General features: G+C 44.0%; 3 protein-coding genes across 3 annotated transcripts in view; 2 read left to right on the forward strand and 1 right to left on the reverse strand.

Moving 5' to 3' along the window:
• Nucleotides 1-278: 278 nt before the first annotated feature.
• LOC306738314 (3-oxo-5-alpha-steroid 4-dehydrogenase 2-like) lies at nucleotides 279-13,062 on the forward strand. Its single transcript, XM_079220152.1, has 5 exons — nucleotides 279-627; nucleotides 6,477-6,640; nucleotides 7,014-7,115; nucleotides 10,434-10,584; nucleotides 12,603-13,062. Exons 1-5 carry the CDS (start codon nucleotides 329-331, stop codon nucleotides 12,667-12,669), a joined length of 783 nt encoding a protein of 260 aa, XP_079076278.1. The 5' UTR covers nucleotides 279-328; the 3' UTR covers nucleotides 12,670-13,062.
• Nucleotides 13,063-13,847: 785 nt separating this feature from the next.
• On the forward strand, nucleotides 13,848-20,001 carry dpy30 (dpy-30 histone methyltransferase complex regulatory subunit). The gene is made up of 5 exons (XM_079220155.1): nucleotides 13,848-13,951; nucleotides 16,818-16,858; nucleotides 17,110-17,157; nucleotides 17,257-17,399; nucleotides 19,847-20,001. Exons 1-5 carry the CDS (start codon nucleotides 13,942-13,944, stop codon nucleotides 19,917-19,919), a joined length of 315 nt encoding a protein of 104 aa, XP_079076281.1. The 5' UTR covers nucleotides 13,848-13,941; the 3' UTR covers nucleotides 19,920-20,001.
• Nucleotides 20,002-20,575: 574 nt separating this feature from the next.
• psen2 (presenilin 2) overlaps nucleotides 20,576-25,372 on the reverse strand; it is an 8,569-nt gene continuing 3,772 nt past the window's right edge. Inside the window, exons 10-11 of the mRNA XM_079220149.1 lie at nucleotides 25,306-25,372; nucleotides 20,576-21,522 (exon numbers count right to left, since the gene is read on the reverse strand). The exon at nucleotides 25,306-25,372 is cut by the window's right edge and continues 49 nt beyond it. Of these exons, the coding sequence (XP_079076275.1) occupies nucleotides 21,367-21,522; nucleotides 25,306-25,372 (223 nt within the window). The 3' untranslated portion in view covers nucleotides 20,576-21,366. The remainder of the gene's footprint in view (nucleotides 21,523-25,305) is intronic.

Raw genomic sequence — 25,372 nt, forward strand, 5'->3', positions numbered from 1 at the left:
GACCTGATGCTGACGGTAGACATGCGGCCCCCGGGTTGTGTGGAAGGTAAAGGTCACAGGTTCGATCCCCGCGGTAAACTAACAAAATGACAGTTAGAGTAGCAGCGCATACCTCATGTTTATCAACACGCTCACGTCGCCGAGGCGCTGCTGTCGGCAGAAAGTAGTCCCTCCCAAACCGGCTCGTATTTCGAGTTTGGTTTTCTCTTTTTTTCGATTTTAGATGCAGACAAAAAAGTTTTGGGTATCAAACAGGAAACGAAGGAACCATAAAACAAACGAACACGGACCGTGCGGCCAGACGCAGGATTACCTCCTCGGGCCGCTGATGGAGTGTCGGGACGCCGCCGTGTCCTCGCTGAGCTGGGCGCTGCTCGTCGGCGGCGCCGCCTTCCTGCTGCACCAGACCCGCCGGGGACACGCGCAGTACGGCCGCTACCTGCCGGCGCAGGGCCGCTCGCTGCCGGCGCAGAGCCGCTCGCTGCCGGCCCGGCTGGCCTGGTTCTTGCAGGAGGTCCCGGCCTTCCTGCTGCCGCTGCTGCTGCTCATCTGGGAGCCGCAGAGGAGAGGAGACGGCACCGGGAGGACGCTGCTGCTCTGCACCTTCATGCTGCACTACTTCCACAGGTCAACTTCTGTCAGCTTCTCTCTCCTGGCGGCCTTTAACATAGCAGTATACTGTATAGCAGTCCTTATCAAGGAACCCTTCATCCTTCAGTTTATCACTAACATTCATCAACATCAGTGTTGGGGTAGTTTCTCCGAAAAAGTAACTAGTTACAAGTTACTAGTTACTTCTGAAAATTGTAACTAGATTACTTTCCTAGTTACTGCATTTGAAAAGTAACTTCACTACTAGTTACTTTACTTTCCATTTTTTTAAGCAAATGTCCAAATTAACCGTAAAGATACCTGGACAAACATCATGGCCCTTTCATCACTTTATGTTCAATAAAGGGCATCTCTTAGCCTTTCCACATATAATGTATTGTAAACATGTAAAACTAAATGGCATATAAAACTCAGCCATTAACTTGAAGGAACATTAACCCTGTTCACACTGTCTGACCAAAGAAATATGCCTCACTTTAAAATCCACAACCAACAGGATCCAAGAGGCTGTGTATGGTGGGGACATTCAGGTCAAACAGCACAACACATTAAAACAGGCTTTTGGAAACATGAGACCCACTAAACCAAATGTTTAAGAACAAAACCAGCTTGTTATAGGAATCATTGTAGTGGTTTAAGAAAGATAGAAACATAAATGGTACTTTTGGTGATGGACGCTGCAGCTGAGCGGACTGATCGCTGGAGTTTCATACTAGAGGGAAGACGATCACAGATTAAACTCAAGTTATATATTAAATCTGTTAAATTATTCACCATCTGGTTAAAATGTGTTCATTGTAGGTCTGAACCACAAAAGGACCACAAACTACTGTCTTCTAAGATTGAATATGTTGTTTCCCTCAATAACTTGTATTATGTATGTCATTAAAATCAGAGAGCTGGAGAGAGGAAACACTTTTTACACGTAATGAAGGGAAACTATATTTATATTGTGGGTTATTTTATAATGATGTCACAATCAGACTCATTCCGCCAGTAGAAACGGATCCTGTGCGTATAAGCAGGACACATCACAGTATATAAATACTCAATGCAGATTATTAATCGATAACAGACGACAGAGAAAACATCTCCACTCTGACACTCATGATAACTGTGTCTTTATTAATGTAAGTAGTAGTTTAACACCATTAAATCAACTATTTTAAGTGCATTTTTATTGGAATGTTCGCTAAAAACTCTCCGGACAAAACTCTGCCAGCTGTTAAAGCGACTGACAGCTGATCACATGTGATCAGATGTGATCAGATGTGATCCGCTGTCAGACGGTCAGTCATCAGAAACCGACGTCGCTTCACGTGACGCTTCAGAGGAAAGGACGTCTCATGTCTATTAAAACATGTTTCCTCGCGTCTTCTCTTGGTTGAGGGAAGCGGGGATGCGGGTTAGAGACTTGGGACGTACCTGTGATTGGCTGTTCATCAGGAAGTGTCGTGTGACTCGCGCGCCACTAAAAGAGAACTTTTCGGACTGGTAGAAATGTCTTGAGTAACCTAGGAACGCGCGTTACTGAGGTCTAGTAAAGTAGTGTAGTTACAATATGTTGAGTGTAATGCGTTACTTTACTTCGTTACTTATAAAAGTAATTACGTTACTGTAATCCGTTACTTTGTAACTCGTTACCCCAACACTGATCAACACATAAAGAAACACTTCATCCTTCAGTTTATCACTAACACTCATCTTCAACACATAAAGGAACCCTTCATCCTTCAGTTTATCACTGACATTCATCTTCAACACATAAAGGAACACTTCATCCTTCAGTTTATCACTAACATTCATCATCAACACATAAAGGAACACTTCATCCTTCAGTTTATCACTAACATTCATCATCAACACATAAAGGAACACTTCATCCTTCAGTTTATCACTGACATTCATCTTCAACACATAAAGGAACACTTCATCCTTCAGTTTATCACTAACATTCATCATCAACACATAAAGGAACACTTCATCCTTCAGTTTATCACGAACACTCATCTTCAACACAAAGAAACACTTCATCCTTCAGTTTATCACTAACATTCATCTTCAACACATAAAGGAACACTTCATCCTTCAGTTTATCACGAACACTCATCTTCAACACAAAGAAACACTTCATCCTTCAGTTTATCACTAACATTCATCTTCAACACAAAGGAACACTTCATCCTTCAGTTTATCACGAACACTCATCTTCAACACAAAGAAACACTTCATCCTTCAGTTTATCACTAACATTCATCTTCAACACATAAAGCAACACTTCATCCTTCAGTTTATCACGAACACTCATCTTCAACACAAAGAAACACTTCATCCTTCAGTTTATCACTAACATTCATCTTCAACACACAAAGGAACACTTCATCCTTCAGTTTATCACTAACATTCATCTTCAACACAAAGGAACACTTCATCCTTCAGTTTATCACTAACATTCATCTTCAACACAAAGGAACACTTCATCCTTCAGTTTATCACTAACATTCATCTTCAACACAAAGGAACACTTCATCCTTCAGTTTATCACGAACACTCATACTCAACACAAAGGAACACTTCATCCTTCAGTTTATCACGAACACTCATCTTCAACACAAAGGAACACTTCATCCTTCAGTTTATCACTAACATTCATCTTCAACACACAAAGGAACACTTCATCCTTCAGTTTATCACTAACATTCATCTTCAACACAAAGGAACACTTCATCCTTCAGTTTATCACTAACATTCATCTTCAACACAAAGGAACACTTCATCCTTCAGTTTATCACGAACACTCATCCTCAACACAAAGGAACACTTCATCCTTCAGTTTATCACTAACATTCATCTTCAACACACAAAGGAACACTTCATCCTTCAGTTTATCACTAACATTCATCTTCAACACAAAGGAACACTTCATCCTTCAGTTTATCACGAACACTCCTCCTCAACACACAAAGGAACACTTCATCCTTCAGTTTATCACGAACACTCATCCTCAACACATAAAGGAACACTTCATCCTTCAGTTTATCACTAACACTCATCTTCAACACAAAGGAACACTTCATCCTTCAGTTTATCACAAACACTCATCCTCAACACAAAGGAACACTTCATCCTTCAGTTTATCACGAACACCCATCCTCAACACAAAGGAACACTTCATCCTTCAGTTTATCACGAACACTCATCTTCAACACACAAAGGAACACTTCATCCTTCAGTTTATCACGAACACTCATCCTCAACACATAAAGGAACACTTCATCCTTCAGTTTATCACTAACACTCATCTTCAACACAAAGGAACACTTCATCCTTCAGTTTATCACGAACACTCATCTTCAACACAAAGAAACACTTCATCCTTCAGTTTATCACTAACATTCATCTTCAACACACAAAGGAACACTTCATCCTTCAGTTTATCACTAACATTCATCTTCAACACAAAGGAACACTTCATCCTTCAGTTTATCACTAACATTCATCTTCAACACAAAGGAACACTTCATCCTTCAGTTTATCACGAACACTCATCCTCAACACAAAGGAACACTTCATCCTTCAGTTTATCACTAACATTCATCTTCAACACACAAAGGAACACTTCATCCTTCAGTTTATCACTAACATTCATCTTCAACACACAAAGGAACACTTCATCCTTCAGTTTATCACGAACACTCATCCTCAACACACAAAGGAACACTTCATCCTTCAGTTTATCACTAACATTCATCTTCAACACACAAAGGAACACTTCATCCTTCAGTTTATCACGAACACTCATCCTCATCACACAAAGGAACACTTCATCCTTCAGTTTATCACGAACACTCATCTTCAACACACAGAGGAACACTTCATCCTTCAGTTTATCACGAACACTCATCCTCAACACATAAAGGAACACTTCATCCTTCAGTTTATCACTAACACTCATCTTCAACACAAAGGAACACTTCATCCTTCAGTTTATCACTAACACTCATCCTCAACACAAAGGAACACTTCATCCTTCAGTTTATCACAAACACTCATCCTCAACACAAAGGAACACTTCATCCTTCAGTTTATCACGAACACCCATCCTCAACACAAAGGAACACTTCATCCTTCAGTTTATCACGAACACTCATCTTCAACACACAAAGGAACACTTCATCCTTCAGTTTATCACGAACACTCATCCTCAACACATAAAGGAACACTTCATCCTTCAGTTTATCACTAACACTCATCTTCAACACAAAGGAACACTTCATCCTTCAGTTTATCACGAACACTCATCTTCAACACAAAGAAACACTTCATCCTTCAGTTTATCACTAACATTCATCTTCAACACACAAAGGAACACTTCATCCTTCAGTTTATCACTAACATTCATCTTCAACACAAAGGAACACTTCATCCTTCAGTTTATCACTAACATTCATCTTCAACACAAAGGAACACTTCATCCTTCAGTTTATCACGAACACTCATCCTCAACACAAAGGAACACTTCATCCTTCAGTTTATCACTAACATTCATCTTCAACACACAAAGGAACACTTCATCCTTCAGTTTATCACTAACATTCATCTTCAACACACAAAGGAACACTTCATCCTTCAGTTTATCACGAACACTCATCCTCAACACACAAAGGAACACTTCATCCTTCAGTTTATCACTAACATTCATCTTCAACACACAAAGGAACACTTCATCCTTCAGTTTATCACGAACACTCATCCTCATCACACAAAGGAACACTTCATCCTTCAGTTTATCACGAACACTCATCTTCAACACACAGAGGAACACTTCATCCTTCAGTTTATCACGAACACTCATCCTCAACACATAAAGGAACACTTCATCCTTCAGTTTATCACTAACACTCATCTTCAACACAAAGGAACACTTCATCCTTCAGTTTATCACTAACACTCATCCTCAACACAAAGGAACACTTCATCCTTCAGTTTATCACTAACATTCATCTTCAACACAAAGGAACACTTCATCCTTCAGTTTATCATGAACACTCATCCTCAACACATAAAGGAACACTTCATCCTTCAGTTTATCACTAACACTCATCTTCAACACAAAGGAACACTTCATCCTTCAGTTTATCACTAACACTCATCCTCAACACAAAGGAACACTTCATTCTTCAGTTTATCACTAACATTCATCTTCAACACAAAGGAACACTTCATCCTTCAGTTTATCACTAACATTCATCTTCAACACAAAGGAACACTTCATCCTTCAGTTTATCACGAACACTCATCTTCAACACAAAGAAACACTTCATCCTTCAGTTTATCACTAACACTCATCCTCAACACACAAAGGAACACTTCATCCTTCAGTTTATCACTAACATTCATCTTCAACACAAAGGAACACTTCATCCTTCAGTTTATCACTAACATTCATCTTCAACACAAAGGAACACTTCATCCTTCAGTTTATCACTAACATTCATCTTCAACACAAAGGAACACTTCATCCTTCAGTTTATCACGAACACTCATCCTCAACACAAAGGAACACTTCATCCTTCAGTTTATCACTAACATTCATCTTCAACACACAAAGGAACACTTCATCCTTCAGTTTATCACGAACACTCATCTTCAACACACAAAGGAACACTTCATCCTTCAGTTTATCACTAACATTCATCTTCAACACACAAAGGAACACTTCATCCTTCAGTTTATCACGAACACTCATCCTCAACACAAAGGAACACTTCATCCTTCAGTTTATCACGAACACTCATCCTCAACACATAGTCAATGTATCAGTGCCGTCTGTAAGGGTTGTGAAATCCGAGTCTGCTCCCCAGGAGCTTCGTCTACGCCTTCCTGACCCGAGGCCGCCCCGTGCCGCTGCCCATCGTGCTTTCTGCCGCCACCTTCTGCTCGCTCAACGGCTTCCTGCAGGGACACCACCTGCTGCACTGCGCGCGGTTTGAACACACCTGGCTGGGGGACGGCCGCCTGGCTGCAGGTGCGTCGCAACAAGCACTACAATGCCCATGAGCCTCGGCAGCCTCGGGGAGAAAAAGAATGATGAAGAAACGGTTTGAAATGTTTGCCGGTGAAATGCACCATGGGAATCGTAGTTGAACCTTCTTTAAAGGAGTGAGGTGGAACTCAACAAAACTCTTCATTCCTCTGACTTTAGAACCAGTTCAACTTCACAGACGCCAACATGTTTTCAAAAGGATTGCATTCTAAATTCAGAGCACATTTATATTTAGAGATGATGATCCTTTGATCTCTTTACTCCTCTAGATCTTTAGATGATCGTTGTTGGTTTGACCCTTTGATCTCTTTACTCCTCTAGATCTTTAGATGATAGTTGTTTGATCTCTTTGAAGGTTTTCTTCTCTTCGTGGTTGGAATGATAATCAACATCCACAGTGACCACATCCTGCGGAGCCTGAGAAGACCTGGAGAGACCGTCTACAAGATCCCCTACGGTACTGCAGATCCTGGTTCACACTAGATCCTGGTTCACACTTATTATTCACTATTATCGTAGATCTAATGATGGGGTGGTTGGGTTCATTCATTTAAAAAGGTAGCTACCCGAAGGTTTACCTGTCCGGATGGAAATAATTAAACGATTAAATAATTGATCATATTAAAGGTTAACGAGACTGACCACAGACAACGGCTTCCGGTTAACACAAGTTGTTTACTGTTCAAATCATATCTATTCAAATCATATCTATTCTTTTGGGGAACAATAATACAAACAAAACAAACCAAACTTTTCCAAATAAAAAACAGACTTTTCAAAACAAATCCTTCGTATATCCTACCGTTTGGGTGCACCCACACACACACACAACACACACACTCACGCACTCCCACACACAGCTCCGGCCGGTGTCGCTCCGGTGGCGTGTTGCCTCTCGCTCCGCCCGCCGTCCCTCAGTCAGCGGCGCGTCCTTCCCGCTCCGTGTACGGCAACGTCCTTAGTCAGCGGCGCGTTCACCCAGCTCACACCTTCCCATCCGCCAGCGCTCAGCAACCTTCTCATTCCCACCTGTCATTCCCACCTGTCATTCCCACCTGTCATTCACACCTGTTCATTCACCCCTCCCATTGGCTCTTACCCTCTCCTTCCTCCTTCCCCCTTTTCTCTCCTAAACTCCGCCCCCACCTGGTCTGCTCACCAATGATCCCTGGTGAACCAAAATGACACGTGTACTAAATCCAGCAGGATATATATCTCACAGAGAGTTATTTAGTAACACTAATAATAATAATAATTATTATTATTATTAACCCCCAGGGCTACATACATATTTTCCCATTACAAGCCACCGACTGCTTGTCTAATTCTCTGAATTTTATCAGCAAAATAGGAGTCAGATTGATTGCATGCCCAGGTGGATTGGAGCGTAGCCGTTACCGACACCGGAGGGTTTGTTAGCCTGTCCACGGTAGCAAATAAGGCGCGTGTATTGTTTTTGTTTTTGGTTATGATGTCAGAGAAGAAGGCCTGTCTTGCATTTCTAAGTTCCAAATTATAATTGTCAAGTCTCTCTTTATAGATACCACAGTGAACCTGGAGATTAGTTTTTCGCCACCTGCGTTCAGCTTTCCGACCCTCTCTTTTCTCTATTCTGACCAGCGTGGCATTTCTCCAAGGGGATCTTTTCTTACCCGAGACAACCTTCACCTTAGTGGGTGCAATGGCGTCAATAACATTTTTAACTTTAGAATTGAAGCCATCCACAAGCTCATTGACTGAGATGCAAGAGAGGCCTGGTGTGGAGCAGGACTTCTGAATAAATAGTTCACTGGTGTTTTCAGTGATGTAACGCTTTGTCACAACCTTGGTTTGGACATTTGTGTGTAGAGAGATTGCACTCTCAAAGTAAACACAGGAATGATCAGAGAGTGCAACATCCGTCACAGCAACCTTGGAAATGTCCAGACCTTTGGTGATGATTAGGTCCAGAGTGTTCCCCTGGTTGTGGGTGGGACCTGTTACATGCTGAGTCAGGTCATAGTTATCAAGGACACCACATAGCTCTATAGACCCTCTGTCCTGGGGATTATCAACATGGATATTAAAATCACCAACAATGACAACACAATCAAAATCAATACAGATTATAGACAGCAGTTCAGTAAACTCATCAAAGAAGGTTGCACAGTATTTAGGTGGTCTGTAAATGTTGAGGAATAAAACTTGCGTGGAATTGAGAGCCACATATTCAAAGGAAGTAAAATGACCAAAAGACATCTGCTTGCATTGAAGAGACTCATTATATAAAATAGCAACTCCACCTCCTTTCTCATGCGCTCTTGTTTCACTCATGAAACTGAAGTTGGGAGGTGTTGCTTCAATAAGAACAGCTGCACTGTTATCTTGGTCTAACCAAGTTTCGTTAAAAACAAAAAATCAAGTTTGTGCCTAATAATGAAATCATTGATTAAAAATGTTTTTCCTGACAGAGACCTGACATTTAATAAAGCTAAGTTTAATTTGTTTAAAACTATATTTGCCCTATTTCTTTGGACAGGCTGACGAGGAATGAATGTTAAATTGGATAAGTTTGCAGATTTACTAATGTTTCTTCGCAGCCTCACCTTTCCTTTTCGATAAGTCAGGACAGGAATTAAGAAGGCTAACTTCATACAGGGCCCGACTGTTCCTGGAGATAATCAGTGGTGTCATTAACCTTGTAGTCCGGACCCAAAAGATATCAATCAATGTCTTTATCAGGTCGTGGAGATAGAGGATGGTTGTGGAGATGTTGTGGAGGCGGGGGAGGGGCACGGCGCTTTAACTTCGGTGTTTGCGTCAAAGCACTTAGAACCGGTGACGGAGGTCTAGCTGGAGGGGTTTCAGCACGGGAAGTGGTTATGCGGAGGGGAGTGAATTTGGTTCCAGCAATGACCATCTGGTTCATGCGGTCAGTGAACTCCATGAGGGGGGAGGATGGGGAGGAGGGAGAGAGTAGAGAGGAGAGGGACCTGGATGAAGTGTGGGGTGGAAGTAGGTGCTGGTGAGGGAAGTAAAGACCCGTCCTCTCCGAGAGGGGTATCAATCCTTGATGATGAGGGTGGAGACTCCTCCTCTTGGCTCTCCTTTGGTTTCCTTCCCATGAGGTCTCCACGGCGATGCTGTGTGGTTTTCTCTTGTTTAGATTCCTCTTGTCTCCTGTCCTTGGCAGTGGGAACAGACGAGTGACGCAGGAAGAAAAATAAGTTAGAGGTGAAGAGTTTTACCCCTGACTTGTTCAGGCAAACTCCATCTGCCTTAAAAAGATGTATACGCTCCCAGAAAATGTAAAAATTGTCGATAAAATGTACTGTATGGTCAGTACATGCCGTTGATAAAATGTACTGTATGGTCAGTGCATGCCGTTGATAAAATGTACTGTATGGTCAGTACATGCCGTTGATAAAATGTACTGTATGGTCAGTGCATGCAGTTGATAAAATGTACTGTATGGTCAGTACATGCAGTTGACAGCCATCTGTTCAGTTCAAACAGCCTGCTGAATCTTTCATCTCCTCTCCTGGCTGGTGGATTCTAGATCCTGGTTCTCATTAGATCCTGGTTGTCACTAGATCCTGGTTGTCACTAGATCCTGGTCAAATAGTCTAGATTACTTTCAACCCACTAAAGAGCTTCTCTGCTGGACTGGTTCATCACTGGGTTTCTCTTTGTGTCATCATAACTATTTATCTTCAGGGTTAATAAAGTCACAGACTTCTTTATCGACACCAGAATCTGTTCACTTGTAATACTTGGACCTCTACTTTTGTCTCAGGGGGAATGTTTGAGTTTGTGTCTGGGGCCAACTTCTTCGGTGAGATCCTGGAGTGGTGCGGTTATGCTTTAGCCTCGTGGTCTTTGCCCACCACGGCCTTCGCTTTCTTCACCGTGTGCTCCATCGGGCCCCGAGCCTGCCAGCACCACAGGTACGTTACCAACGGGTCTGAGTCCGGGTCTGTCTGTCTGAGTCCGGGTCTGTCTGTCTGAGTCCGGGTCTGTCTGAGTCCGGGTCTGTCTGTCTGAGTCCGGGTCTGTCTGTCTGAGTCCGGGTCTGTCTGAGTCCGGGTCTGTCTGAGTCCGGGTTTGAGGCACTCAGACCACGTCCCTCCCCTCAGACATACAATGTCCAGTCACTACCTCACACTTGTCCCAATTAAAGGATGTTAGCAGTTAGAATCACAGAGTTATAAACAGATCAATTATCAGGTTCTGTGAATTCAATGATTCGTCACAGTTGAACCGGCTGAAACAAAAAGTTATGGTTAGACTGTCTGGTTCTCAATGGGGATCAGGTCTAACGGTCTGGTTCTCAATGGGGATCAGGTCTAACGGTCTGGTTCTCAATGGGGATCAGCTCTAACGGTCTGATTTAGCTCTCAATGGGGATCAGGTCTAACGGTCTGGTTTAGCTCTCAATGGGGATCAGGTCTAACGGTCTGGTTCTCAATGGGGATCAGCTCTAACGGTCTGATTTAGCTCTCAATGGGGATCAGCTCTAACGGTCTGATTTAGCTCTCAATGGGGATCAGGTCTAACGGTCTGGTTTAGCTCTCAATGGGGATCAGGTCTAACGGTCTGGTTCTCAATGGGGATCAGGTCTAACGGTCTGGTTTAGCTCTCAATGGGGATCAGCTCTAACGGTCTGGTTCTCAATGGGGATCAGGTCTAACGGTCTGGTTCTCAATGGGGATCAGGTCTAACGGTCTGGTTTAGCTCTCAATGGGGATCAGGTCTAACGGTCTGGTTCTCAATGGGGATCAGGTCTAACGGTCTGGTTTAGCTCTCAATGAGGATCAGGTCTAACGGTCTGGTTCTCAATGGGGATCAGCTCTAACGGTCTGATTTAGCTCTCAATGGGGATCAGCTCTAACGGTCTGATTTAGCTCTCAATGGGGATCAGCTCTAACGGTCTGATTTAGCTCTCAATGGGGATCAGGTCTAACGGTCTGGTTTAGCTCTCAATGGGGATCAGGTCTAACGGTCTGGTTTAGCTCTCAATGGGGATCAGCTCTAACGGTCTGATTTAGCTCTCAATGGGGATCAGCTCTAACGGTCTGATTTAGCTCTCAATGGGGATCAGGTCTAACGGTCTGGTTTAGCTCTCAATGGGGATCAGCTCTAACGGTCTGGTTTAGCTCTCAATGAGGATCAGGTCTAACGGTCTGGTTCTCAATGGGGATCAGGTCTAACGGTCTGGTTTAGCTCTCAATGGGGATCAGCTCTAACGGTCTGGTTCTCAATGGGGATCAGGTCTAACGGTCTGGTTCTCAATGGGGATCAGGTCTAACGGTCTGGTTTAGCTCTCAATGGGGATCAGGTCTAACGGTCTGGTTCTCAATGGGGATCAGGTCTAACGGTCTGGTTTAGCTCTCAATGGGGATCAGGTCTAACGGTCTGGTTCTCAATGAGGATCAGGTCTAACGGTCTGGTTTAGCTCTCAATGGGGATCAGCTCTAACGGTCTGATTTAGCTCTTAATGGGGATCAGGTCTAACGGTCTGGTTCTCAATGGGGATCAGGTCTAACGGCCTGGTTTAGCTCTCAATGGGGATCAGGTCTAACGGTCTGGTTCTCAATGGGGATCAGGTCTAACAGTCTGGTTCTCAATGGGGATCAGGTCTAACGGTCTGGTTCTCAATGGGGATCAGGTCTAACGGTCTGGTTTAGCTCTTAATGGGGATCAGGTCTAACGGTCTGGTTCTCAATGGGGATCAGGTCTAACGGCCTGGTTCTCAATGGGGATCAGGTCTAACAGTCTGGTTCTCAATGGGGATCAGGTCTAACGGTCTGGTTCTCAATGGGGATCAGGTCTAACGGTCTGGTTCTCAATGGGGATCAGGTCTAACGGTCTGGTTCTCAATGGGGATCAGGTCTAACGGTCTGGTTTAGCTCTCAATGGGGATCAGGTCTCACAGTCTTGTCTAACGATCTTGCCGGTCTTGCAGAGACTACCAGCAGAGGTTTGAGGACTACCCTCGCTCCAGGAAGGCTCTCCTTCCTTTCATACTGTGACCATGGCGACCGCTGACCTCTCTGAAGCTTCTGGGAAACCAAATGAGATCCACAACATAATGATGGTGTGAAGTTCTAGAATAAAGGGATGAGAACTCTACTGTCGTGAGATGTTCCTTTACTTTGGCTACTTTAACTTCATGTGATATTTTACTCCTGGTATTTCTACAGATATTAGTACTCTTACTTTCTCTCGTGCTGTAAACCGGAGACACTTTTCAAATATGTTCATGATGATCTTTTTCTTTATTAAGTGTGTGTGTGTGTTCAGTAATATGATGATCAACATATTCTTCCTTTTAAAACATAAAATGCAATACAAAGGAAGTTCCCACGGACAAAGTGAACTACGGGATGAAAAGATGGACCACGCTAAAATGATTTTATTGTCATTTAAACCTTCTCGTCTGTGTTTTACTGATGTTATCCAATAAAAAATGGTGGAAGTGATTAAAAGGATCTGAAGATTAAAACAAATATCATATCAATAAGGTTTAATCCTCAATGCTTTTATTTTGAAGGACGTCCACTCAAACCGGAAACACTCACGAGAAGTACAGAACCCTGAAGTACAGAACCCTGAAGTACAGAACCAGTTTGGATCAGTGGGAGTCACCTGGGGAGAAGAGAGGCCGAACCAGTTAGTCCATCTAATAATACTTTATTCATCTAATAATACTTTATTCGTCTTTATTTATCTAATAATACTTTATCTAATAATACTTTATTCATATAATAATACTTTATTTATTAATAATAATTATACTCATATTTATCTAATAATACTTAATTCATCAAATAATACTTTATTCATCTAATAATACTTTATTCATCTTTATTTATCTAATAATACTTTATCTAATAATACTTTATTCATATAATAATACTTTATTTATTAATAATAATTATACTCATATTTATCTAATAATACTTAATTCATCTAATAATACTTAATTCATCTAATAATACTTTATTCATCTTTATTTATCTAATAATACTTTATCTAATAATACTTTATTCATATAATAATACTTTATTTATTCATAATAATTATACTTTATTCATCTAATAATACTTAATTCACAATCGAGGATCAAATGTAAGTTGCTGTGGTGTTTGTTGTTGTAGTGTTCTCCCTCCGCAGCAGCAGGTGGCGGCAAAGCGCCAAAGAGCGCGAACGCAGCAGCAGAAAAAGAAGAAGAAGAAGAGGAGAAGCAAAGCAGCAGAAGAAGAAGCCTCTCCGTCCTCCAGACGTTCAAATCCACAACAAACATGGCGGACGGTGAGTGTATTGTTGACCATTCAGCGCGTTTTTACCGCCTTTGTTTCTCTACCGCGTGTCTCCGGTGTATTGGGCGGGTTCTGCCCGGTAACGAGGCGCGCCTCCCGGGCAGCAGCCTCAGGGCGACGCGGACGGTCCCTGACGCTGAGGCATGTCTCCGAGGTCCGGACGCACACTGGAGTAAACGCGCCTACGAGTCCCGCTTCAGACCCGGTGTTTGATATGCGACTACGCACCAAACACCGGGAGCGCCCGTGGTTTTGTGCGGGGTTCTCCAGCAGGAAGTCGGACCGGGGTCGAGTCGCTGCCAGGTGTTGCGGGTTAACACGCGACCGTGTTATCTGGTGACGTCCATCCGACCGCGTCCGTTGTTGTCGTAGTTACGACAGCGGTATCGAGAATGATCCTGAAACAGCGTCAACCCCTCATGCACACAATAATACATCATATACAGCTTAAATACTGCGGCATGCACGAGGGCAGCGGCGAGCTTTCTTCCTCTTTCAAGCAGCTGTCTGTAACTACGGCAACAACGCCGCGGGCGGACACACGTCACCAGTTAACACGACGCGTATTAACCCGTAACACCTGCAGAGGAGCCGTAGAATAACACGACTATAACAAGTATCCTGTGTTTCTAAACCATCAACATGTGGTGCCTCTGCACCACGTTTAGTTTATACACTGCAGGTCTTCTATCATGTAACTCCTGCTGGACAGAGAACCAAAGATCATCTCTAGACGTTGACTAAAGATCATCTCTAGACGTTGACGACTAAAGATCATCTCTAGACGTTGACTAAAGATCATCTCTAGACGTTGACGACTAAAGATCATCTCTAGACGTTGACTAAAGATCATCTCTAGACGTTGACTAAAGATCATCTCTAGACGTTGACGACTAAAGATCATCTCTAGACGTTGACTAAAGATCATCTCTAGACGTTGACTAAAGATCATCTCTAGACGTTGACTAAAGATCATCTCTAGACGTTGACGACTAAAGATCATCTCTAGACGTTGACTAAAGATCATCTCTAGACGTTGACGACTAAAGATCATCTCTAGACGTTGACTAAAGATCATCTCTAGACGTTGACTAAAGATCATCTCTAGACGTTGACTAAAGATCATCTCTAGTCGTTGATGACTAAAGATCATCTCTAGACGTTGATGACTAAAGATCATCTCTAGACGTTGATGACTAAAGATCATCTCTAGTCGTTGATGACTAAAGATCATCTCTAGACGTTGATGACTAAAGATCATCTCTAGACGTTGACTAAAGATCATCTCTAGACGCTGATGTCTAAAGATCATCTCTAGACACTGATGTCTAAAGATCATCTCTAGACGCTGATGTCTAAAGATCATCTCTAGACGTTGATGACTAAAGATCATCTCTAGACGTTGATGACTAAAGATCATCTCTAGACGTTGATGACTAAAGATCATCTCTAGACGTTGATGTCTAAAGATCATCTCTAGTCGTTGATGTCTAAAGATCATCTCTAGACGTTGAGGTCTAAAGATCATCTCTAGACGTTGAGGTCTAAAGATCATCTCTAGACGTTGAGGTCTAAAGATCATCTCTAGACGTTGAGGTCTAAAGATCATCTCTAGACGTTGAGGTCTAAAGATCATCTCTAGACGTTGAGGTCTAAAGATCATCTCTAGACGTTGAGGTCTAAAGATCATCTCTAGACGTTGAGGTCTAAAGATCATCTCTAGACGTTGATGTCTAAAGATCATCTCTAGACGTTGATGTCTAAAGATCATCTCTAGTCGTTGACTAAAGATCATCTCTATACGTTGATGACTAAAGATCATCTCTATACGTTGATGACTAAAGATCATCTCTAGTCGTTGATGACTAAAGATCATCTCTAGTCGTTGACTAAAGATCATCTCTAGACGTTGATGACTAAAGATCATCTCTAGACGTTGATGACTAAAGATCATCTCTAGTCGTTGACTAAAGATCATCTCTAGACGTTGATGACTAAAGATCATCTCTAGTCGTTGACTAAAGATCATCTCTAGACGTTGATGACTAAAGATCATCTCTAGTCGTTGATGACTAAAGATCATCTCTAGTCGTTGATGACTAAAGATCATCTCTAGTCGTTGATGACTAAAGATCATCTCTAGTCGTTGACTAAAGATCATCTCTAGTCGTTGACTAAAGATCATCTCTAGTCGTTGACTAAAGATCATCTCTAGACGTTGATGACTAAAGATCATCTCTAGACGTTGATGACTAAAGATCATCTCTAGACGTTGATGACTAAAGATCATCTCTAGACGTTGATGACTAAAGATCATCTCTAGACGTTGATGACTAAAGATCATCTCTAGACGTTGACTAAAGATCATCTCTAGTCGTTGATGACTAAAGATCATCTCTAGTCGTTGATGACTAAAGATCATCTCTAGACGTTGACTAAAGATCATCTCTAGTCGTTGATGACTAAAGATCATCTCTAGTCGTTGATGACTAAAGATCATCTCTAGTCGTTGATGACTAAAGATCATCTCTGGACGTTGACTAAAGATCATCTCTAGTCGTTGATGACTAAAGATCATCTCTAGTCGTTGATGACTAAAGATCATCTCTAGTCGTTGATGACTAAAGATCATCTCTAGTCGTTGATGACTAAAGATCATCTCTAGTCGTTGATGACTAAAGATCATCTCTAGACGTTAATGACTAAAGATCATCTCTATACGTTGACTAAAGATCATCTCTATACGTTAATGACTAAAGATCATCTCTAGACGTTGACTAAAGATCATCTCTAGACGTTGAAACTGTTTTGTTTCTTCAGTTCGACAGAAACTGAAAACCGTCTCATTTGTCTTTCAGATCACACGGACGCAGATCAGTCCATGGAGGGACACACTCCTGTGAGTACCACACAATACCACAGAGTACCACACCACACCACACCATACCACAGAGTACCACACCACACCATACTACACAGTACCACATCATACTACACAGTACCACAGAGTACCACACCATACTACACAGTAGCACACCATACCACACTACACAGTACCACACAGTACCGCACAGTACTACACCATACCACAGTACTTGAGTAAAAGTACTTAGTTACTGTTTGATTGATAATGAATGAGTTCTCCTGCAGGTGTCTGAAAACCCTCACGCAGAGTACGGTCTGACGGAAAACATTCAGGTAACGTGCACGCACACACACACACACACACACACACACACACACACTCTGTGTAGGGGGGTGGAAGGCTTACTCCCAGCATGCTTTGCTGCTCCTCAGAGGACGGTGGAGAACGAGAAGGCGGGCTCGGAGAAGATCTCGAAGCAGAAGGTGGACCTGCAGGCGCTGCCGACCCGAGCCTACCTGGACCAGACCGTGGTCCCCATCCTGCTGCAGGGTCTGTCGCTGCTCGCCAAGGACAGGTGGGACCCGCTTTCACTTCAGCCAAGAGTCCATGTCTTTCCTTCCAGCTTATGTTCCTCTGACGGAGGAACCAACGTTAGAACGTTCTCTCTGGTTCGGCATTGGGTTTGATCCGGATCAAACAAACAGCAGAAGTAGGTTTTATTCCAGGTGAAGATGTGGGATCCGATGATGACCCTCCTGCTTCAGGGTCGTTCTTTAGAGGTCTGACCGACGGGTAAACTTGTGACCGACGGGTAGACTTGTGACCGACGGGTAGAGGTGTGACCGACGGGTAGTGGTCTGACCGACGGGTAGACGTCTGACCGACGGGTAGAGGTGTGACCGACGGGTAGAGGTGTGACCGACGGGTAGAGGTGTGACCGACGGGTAGACGTCTGACCGACGGGTAGACGTCTGACCGACGGGTAGACGTCTGACCGACGGGTAGACTTGTGACCGACGGGTAGACTTGTGACCGACTTGTGACCGACGGGTAGTGGTCTGACCGACGGGTAGACGTCTGACCGACGGGTAGTGGTCTGACCGACGGGTAGACTTGTGACCGACGGGTAGACTTGTGACCGACTTGTGACCGACGGGTAGACTTGTGACCGACGGGTAGTGGTCTGACCGACGGGTAGACGTCTGACCGACGGGTAGTGGTCTGACCGACGGGTAGACTTGTGACCGACTTGTGACCGACGGGTAGACTTGTGACCGACGGGTAGTGGTCTGACCGACGGGTAGAGGTGTGACCGACTTGGGACCGACGGGTAGAGGTGTGACCGACGGGTAGAGGTGTGACCGACGGGTAGACTTGTAACTTCACTACTGGTTACTTTACTTTCCATTTTTTTAAGCAAATGTCCAAATTAACCGCAAAGATACATGGCCAAACGTCATGGCCCTTTCATCACTTTATTTTCAGTAAAGGGCATCTCTTAGCCTTTCCACATAGTGTATTGTAAACATGTAAAACAAAATGGCATATAAAACTCAGCCATTAACTTGAACGAACATTATGCCTCACTTTAAAATCCACAAACAACAGGATCCAAGAGGCTGTGTATGGTGGGGACATTCAGGTCAAACAGCATAACACATTAAAAACAGGCTTTTGGAAACATGAGACCCCACTAAACCAAATGTTTAAGAACAAAACCAGCTTGTTATAGGAATCATTGTAGTGGTTTAAGAAAAATTAATGGCACTTTTTCCGATAAAATAGAAACAGAAATGCACTTAACCCAAAAAATAGAAACTGAAAATGCAATTAAATAAACAGAAAATCCACTTCATCTTTGCCTAAATAAACAGAAGTGCACTATATCCTATGAAGTTTATCATTTTTCTCTATTCTTCAAAATAGCGATTGTATCGCATGAGTAAAAGTCTCTTGAATCTTTTACCCGACAGCCTGTTCCTCCTTGGGGTCAGAACAATACTGCCCAGGCTGAAAGCCTTTCCAGTGTTGTAACTTGTTTTATTACATGATTTACTCTTATTGTGAAGAGCATGTAAACAGGAAGTGCTTTTACTTTGAAGGCATAAAGTACAATGATACGTGCTTGTTGACGCTAACTAATGTTGATGTTACGTGTGGAAAATATATACATGTCTGGTGCAAGAGCGCGTTCTCAATGCTTTAACAGTTGTAATACTGCAGTTCACCAGTAGAGGGAGTCCGTTCATACAGACGTGTCTTGTCCTCACTAGAAGCTCAGGTGCACTTGATGGTATTGAGTGTTGTATTGCTTTGCAATATCCTTAATCCTGGGGAACCTGGAGAGAACCTCCCAGTTGGATCCGGGCTCTCCGTCTCCGTCTCCTCCATTCCCCGCTTCCCTCCTTCTACGCACCAGCAGCTACGTCACTCAGATCACTCAGATGGAGTTCTGTGATTGGCTGTTCATCAGGAAGTGTCGTGTGACTCGCGCGCCGCTAAAAGAGAACTTTTCGGACTGGTACAAATGTCTTGAGTAACGCAGGAACGCGCGTTACTGAGGTCTAGTAAAGTAGTGTAGTTACCAATATTTTGAGTGTAATGCGTTACTTTACTTCGTTACCTATACAAGTAATTACGTTACTGTAATCCGTTACTTTGTAACTCGTTACCCCAACACTGCTTGTGGTAGACTTGTGACCGACGGGTAGAGGTCTGACCGACTTGTGGTAGACTTGTGACCGACTTGTGGTAGACTTGTGACCGACGGGTAGACGTGTGACCGAAGGTGCATGCACAATGTTTACATCCCAATAGGTGCACAATGTTTACATCCCAATAGGTGCACAATGTTTACATCCCAATAGGTGCACAATGTTTACATCCCAATAGGTGCACAATGTTTACATCCCAATAGGTGCACAATGTTTACATCCCAATAGGTGCACAATGTTTACATCCCAATAGGTGCACAATGTTTAAATCCCATAAGTGAATATGTGTTTCCTTTGCGTCCTCCAGACCTCCCAACCCCATCGAGTACCTGGCGGCGTTCCTGCTGAAGAACAAATCCCAGTTTGAAGAGAGGAACTAAACTGAAGTCATTCCATTCAGTTTGTTCATAAACTGCTACACTGTTGTGTTTTTTTATTATTATCCAGAATAAACATGTTGACGTGAAAGAGGAGCTGCTCTTGGGGCTTTATTCATCTTTTGTTCAAAGTTAAATCTATTCAAATAGAATCTGAAATGTATGACTAAGAACTTTTTGAGTCATATTTCCATTCAGAACAAATAGTTATTATTAATCAACATGTTGATAAGTGCTGCTGGTTTGTTTACTGAATCTTTTGACCTGTCGACCATCTGCTTTAACCAGTCAACTAGTGGCATTGGCACCAGTCAACTAGTGGCATTGGCACCAGTCAACTAGTGGCATTGGCACCAGTCAACTAGTGGCATTGGCACCAGTCAACTAGTGGCATTGGCACCAGTCAACTAGTGGCATTGGCTCCAGTCAACTAGTGCCATCGGAACCAGTTAACTAGTGGCATTGAAACAGTTAACTAGTGGCATTGGCACCAGTTAACTAGTGGTTAACTGGTGGCATTGGATCCAGGAGGTCCCAGTGGATCCAGGAGGAACTGGACGGATCAGAGGTCACAGCGGTCGACCTTCAGTCAGATCGTAGGTTCGATCCCCGTGTGTCACTAAGATCCTGAACCAAAGTAGATCCCAGCTCATGTTTGTATAACTTTATTGATCAATGATGATTATGTACATTACACAAGTCTATAAAATATCATAAAATACTATAAAACGTTATATTTTCACACAAACCGACGTTGATATTTCATCTCTGAAGAAGAAAAGCTTCTCCTGGTTCTCAGGTAGACGTTTTTTTTATTCCAACAGAACCAAAGAAAGAATAAAGAGAACGGGATAATTTCATTGGTCGACTCCAAAGCTGGAATTCTGTTTGAGGAATTCTAAAAGGTTTTTACAAAATGTGTGGAGGATAAATGTGAGAAATGTTTGAGTTTCACACAGAAGCAGAGGGCGGGGCTGAAGGGAAAAGATGCTCTCTGATTGGAGGAACACACCGTAGTAATGTTTATATACGCATAAGGAATATTAAAAAGCAGAATCCACCTCCTGCTGCACCGAGTCTCACCAGGAAACATATGGGTCACGTGGTTCCTTACAAATGATTAATTACATGTTTATTCTATAAGACCAACCAATCACAATCAGCCGGTTTAGTGTTGCAGTGAAATGCCTGCGTCAGGTCACATGACGCACAGCGGGAACCAATCAGGACAGAGGCAAGAGAAGCTTTACAGGTTGTTAGTCGACTGACGAGAGCGTCGGCCTATCACAGGCAGCCGTCACGGGTCACCTGTCCTCAGTCTGCGTGACATCGCTTCCTGCGGTTCAGTGAACGCATCGAGTTCCCCAAACAGACTTTTAAAGACCGGGAGCAGTCTCTGATGCGATGACGAAGACGATGAGGCGGCAGGTGAGGTGGGCGGGGCTTCCTCTCAGATGTAGAACTGGTGATTGGCCAGGTTGTCCATGAAGGGCTGGACCAGGAAGTCGGTGGAGAAGTAGAAGACCAGGCCGAAGGTGATGGAGATGGGCAGCGCCGGCAAAGCCTTCTTAAAGATGGCCAACAGCAGCAGCGTCAGGCACAGACCCTGTAGGACAGGTGTGTTACCACAGGTGTGTTACCATTACAGGTGTGTTACTACAGACCCTGTAGGACAGGTGTGTTACCACAGGTGTGCTACCATTACAGGTGTGTTACCACAGACCCTGAGAGGACAGGTGTGTTACCATTACAGGTGTGTTACCACAGACCCTGAGAGGACAGGTGTGTTACCATTACAGGTGTGTTACTACAGACCCTGAGAGGACAGGTGAGTTACAACAGGTGTGTTACCACAGACCCTGAGAGGACAGGTGTGTTACCATTACAGGTGTGTTACCACAGACCCTGAGAGGACAGGTGTGTTACTACAGACCCTGAGAGGACAGGTGAGTTACAACAGGTGTGTTACCACAGACCCTGAGAGGACAGGTGTGTTACCACAGACCCTGAGAGGACAGGTGTGTTACCATTACAGGTGTGTTACCACAGACCCTGAGAGGACAGGTGTGTTACCAATACAGGTGTGTTACCAATACAGGTGTGTTACCAATACAGGTGTGTTACTACAGACCCTGAGAGGACAGGTGTGTTACCATTACAGGTGTGTTACCACATACCCTGAGAGGACAGGTGTGTTACCATTACAGGTGTGTTACTACAGACCCTGAGAGGACAGGTGAGTTACAACAGGTGTGTTACCACAGACCCTGAGAGGACAGGTGTGTTACCATTACAGGTGTGCTACCATTACAGGTGTGTTACTACAGACCCTGAGAGGACAGGTGTGTTACCATTACAGGTGTGTTACCACAGACCCTGAGAGGACAGGTGTGTTACCATTACAGATGTGTTCCCATTACAGGTGTGTTACTACAGACCCTGAGAGGACAGGTGAGTTACCAATACAGGTGTGTTACTACAGACCCTGAGAGGACAGGTGTGTTACCATTACAGGTGTGTTACTACAGACCCTGAGAGGACAGGTGTGTTACAACAGGTGTGCTACTACAGACCCTGAGAGGACAGGTGTGTTACCACAGACCCTGAGAGGACAGGTGTGTTACAACAGGTGTGTTACCACAGACCCTGAGAGGACAGGTGTGTTGTTACAGGTGTGGTACAACAGGTGTGTTACCACAGACCCTGAGAGGACAGGTGTGTTGTTACAGGTGCGCTACCATTACAGGTGTATTACAACAGGTGTGTTACCACAGACCCTGAGAGGACAGGTGTGTTACAACAGGTGTGTTGCCACAGACCCTGAGAGGACAGCTGTGTTGTTACAGGTGTGCTACCATTACAGGTGTGTTACCACAGACCCTGAGAGGAAGGTGTGTTGTTACAGGTGTGTTACCATTACAGGTGTGTTACTACAGACCCTGAGAGGACAGGTGAGTTACAACAGGTGTGTTACCACAGACCCTGAGAGGACAGGTGTGTTACCATTACAGGTGTGTTACCACAGACCCTGAGAGGACAGGTGTGTTACTACAGACCCTGAGAGGACAGGTGAGTTACAACAGGTGTGTTACCACAGACCCTGAGAGGACAGGTGTGTTACCACAGACCCTGAGAGGACAGGTGTGTTACCATTACAGGTGTGTTACCACAGACCCTGAGAGGACAGGTGTGTTACTACAGACCCTGAGAGGACAGGTGAGTTACAACAGGTGTGTTACCACAGACCCTGAGAGGACAGGTGTGTTACCAATACAGGTGTTACCAATACAGGTGTGTTACCAATACAGGTGTGTTACTACAGACCCTGAGAGGACAGGTGTGTTACCATTACAGGTGTGTTACCACATACCCTGAGAGGACAGGTGTGTTACCATTACAGGTGTGTTACTACAGACCCTGAGAGGACAGGTGAGTTACAACAGGTGTGTTACCACAGACCCTGAGAGGACAGGTGTGTTACCATTACAGGTGTGCTACCATTACAGGTGTGTTACTACAGACCCTGAGAGGACAGGTGTGTTACCATTACAGGTGTGTTACCACAGACCCTGAGAGGACAGGTGTGTTACCATTACAGATGTGTTCCCATTACAGGTGTGTTACTACAGACCCTGAGAGGACAGGTGAGTTACCAATACAGGTGTGTTACTACAGACCCTGAGAGGACAGGTGTGTTACCATTACAGGTGTGTTACTACAGACCCTGAGAGGACAGGTGTGTTACAACAGGTGTGCTACTACAGACCCTGAGAGGACAGGTGTGTTACCACAGACCCTGAGAGGACAGGTGTGTTACAACAGGTGTGTTACCACAGACCCTGAGAGGACAGGTGTGTTGTTACAGGTGTGGTACAACAGGTGTGTTACCACAGACCCTGAGAGGACAGGTGTGTTGTTACAGGTGCGCTACCATTACAGGTGTATTACAACAGGTGTGTTACCACAGACCCTGAGAGGACAGGTGTGTTACAACAGGTGTGTTGCCACAGACCCTGAGAGGACAGCTGTGTTGTTACAGGTGTGCTACCATTACAGGTGTGTTACCACAGACCCTGAGAGGAAGGTGTGTTGTTACAGGTGTGTTACCATTACAGGTGTGTTACAACAGGTGTGTTACCACAGACCCTGAGAGGACAGGTGTGTTGTTACAGGTGTGTTACCATTACAGGTGTGTTACAACAGGTGTGTTACCACATACCCTGAGAGGACAGGTGTGTTGTTACAGGTGTGTTACCACAGACCCTGAGAGGACAGGTGTGTTACAACAGGTGTGTTGGCACAGACCCTGAGAGGACAGGTGTGTTGTTACAGGTGTGTTACCATTACATGTGTGTTACAACAGGTGTGTTACCACAGACCCTGAGAGGAAGGTGTGTTGTTACAGGTGTGTTACCATTACAGGTGTGTTACAACAGGTCTGTTACCACAGACCCTGAGAGGACAGGTGTGTTGTTACGGGTGTGTTACCATTACAGGTGTGTTACAACAGGTGTGTTACCACATACCCTGAGAGGACATGTGTGTTGTTACAGGTCTGTTACCACAGCCCCTGAGAGGACAGGTGTGTTGTTACAGGTGTATTACCATTACAGGTGTGTTACAACAGGTGTGTTACCACAGACCCTGAGAGGACACAAGTGTTGTTACAGGTGTGTTACCACAGACCCTGAGAGGACATGTGTGTTGTTACAGGTGTGTTACCACAGACCCTGAGAGGACAGGTGTGTTGTTACAGGTGTGTTACCATTACAGGTGTGTTACCAAAGACCCTGGGAGGACAGGTGTGTTACCATTACAGGTGTGTTACAACAGGTGTGTTACCACAGACCCTGAGAGGACAGGTGTGTTGTTACAGGTGTGTTACCATTACAGGTGTGTTACCACAGACCCTGAGAGGACAGGTGTGTTGTTACAGGTATGTTACCATTACAGGTGTGTTACCACATACCCTGGGAGGACAGGTGTGTTGTTACAGGTGTGTTACCATTACAGGTGTGTTACAACAGGTGTGTTCCCACAGACCCTGAGAGGACAGGTGTGTTACCATCACAGGTGTGCTACCATTACAGGTGTGTTGTTACAGGTATGTTACCACAGGTGTGTTACCATCACAAGTGTGTTACCATCACAGGTGTGTTACCATTACAGGTGTGTTGTTACAGGTATGTTACCACAGGTGTGTTACAGGTCGAGTATGTTTTCATAACACTTTTATTCCTCTCAATAAAGCTTAAAACTGTTTGAAGGAAATAATGCAAAGTCATCACACAGAAGACCAAAGGACGCCGTTGTTCAGACCACAGAAGAAGAATCACAGGTAGGCGTCAGATTTCCTTAGTGGCAACATGGAGGACGTTTGAGAACTTACGATAAGAATAGCGACGAAGCAGGCGAGCGTTGTGTTCCAGTCTCCACCGGTCGCTGCAGCTTTCCCA

Source organism: Taurulus bubalis, assembly GCF_910589615.1.
Source record: "Taurulus bubalis genome assembly, chromosome: 6".
Classification (NCBI taxonomy): Eukaryota; Metazoa; Chordata; class Actinopteri; order Perciformes; family Cottidae; genus Taurulus; species Taurulus bubalis.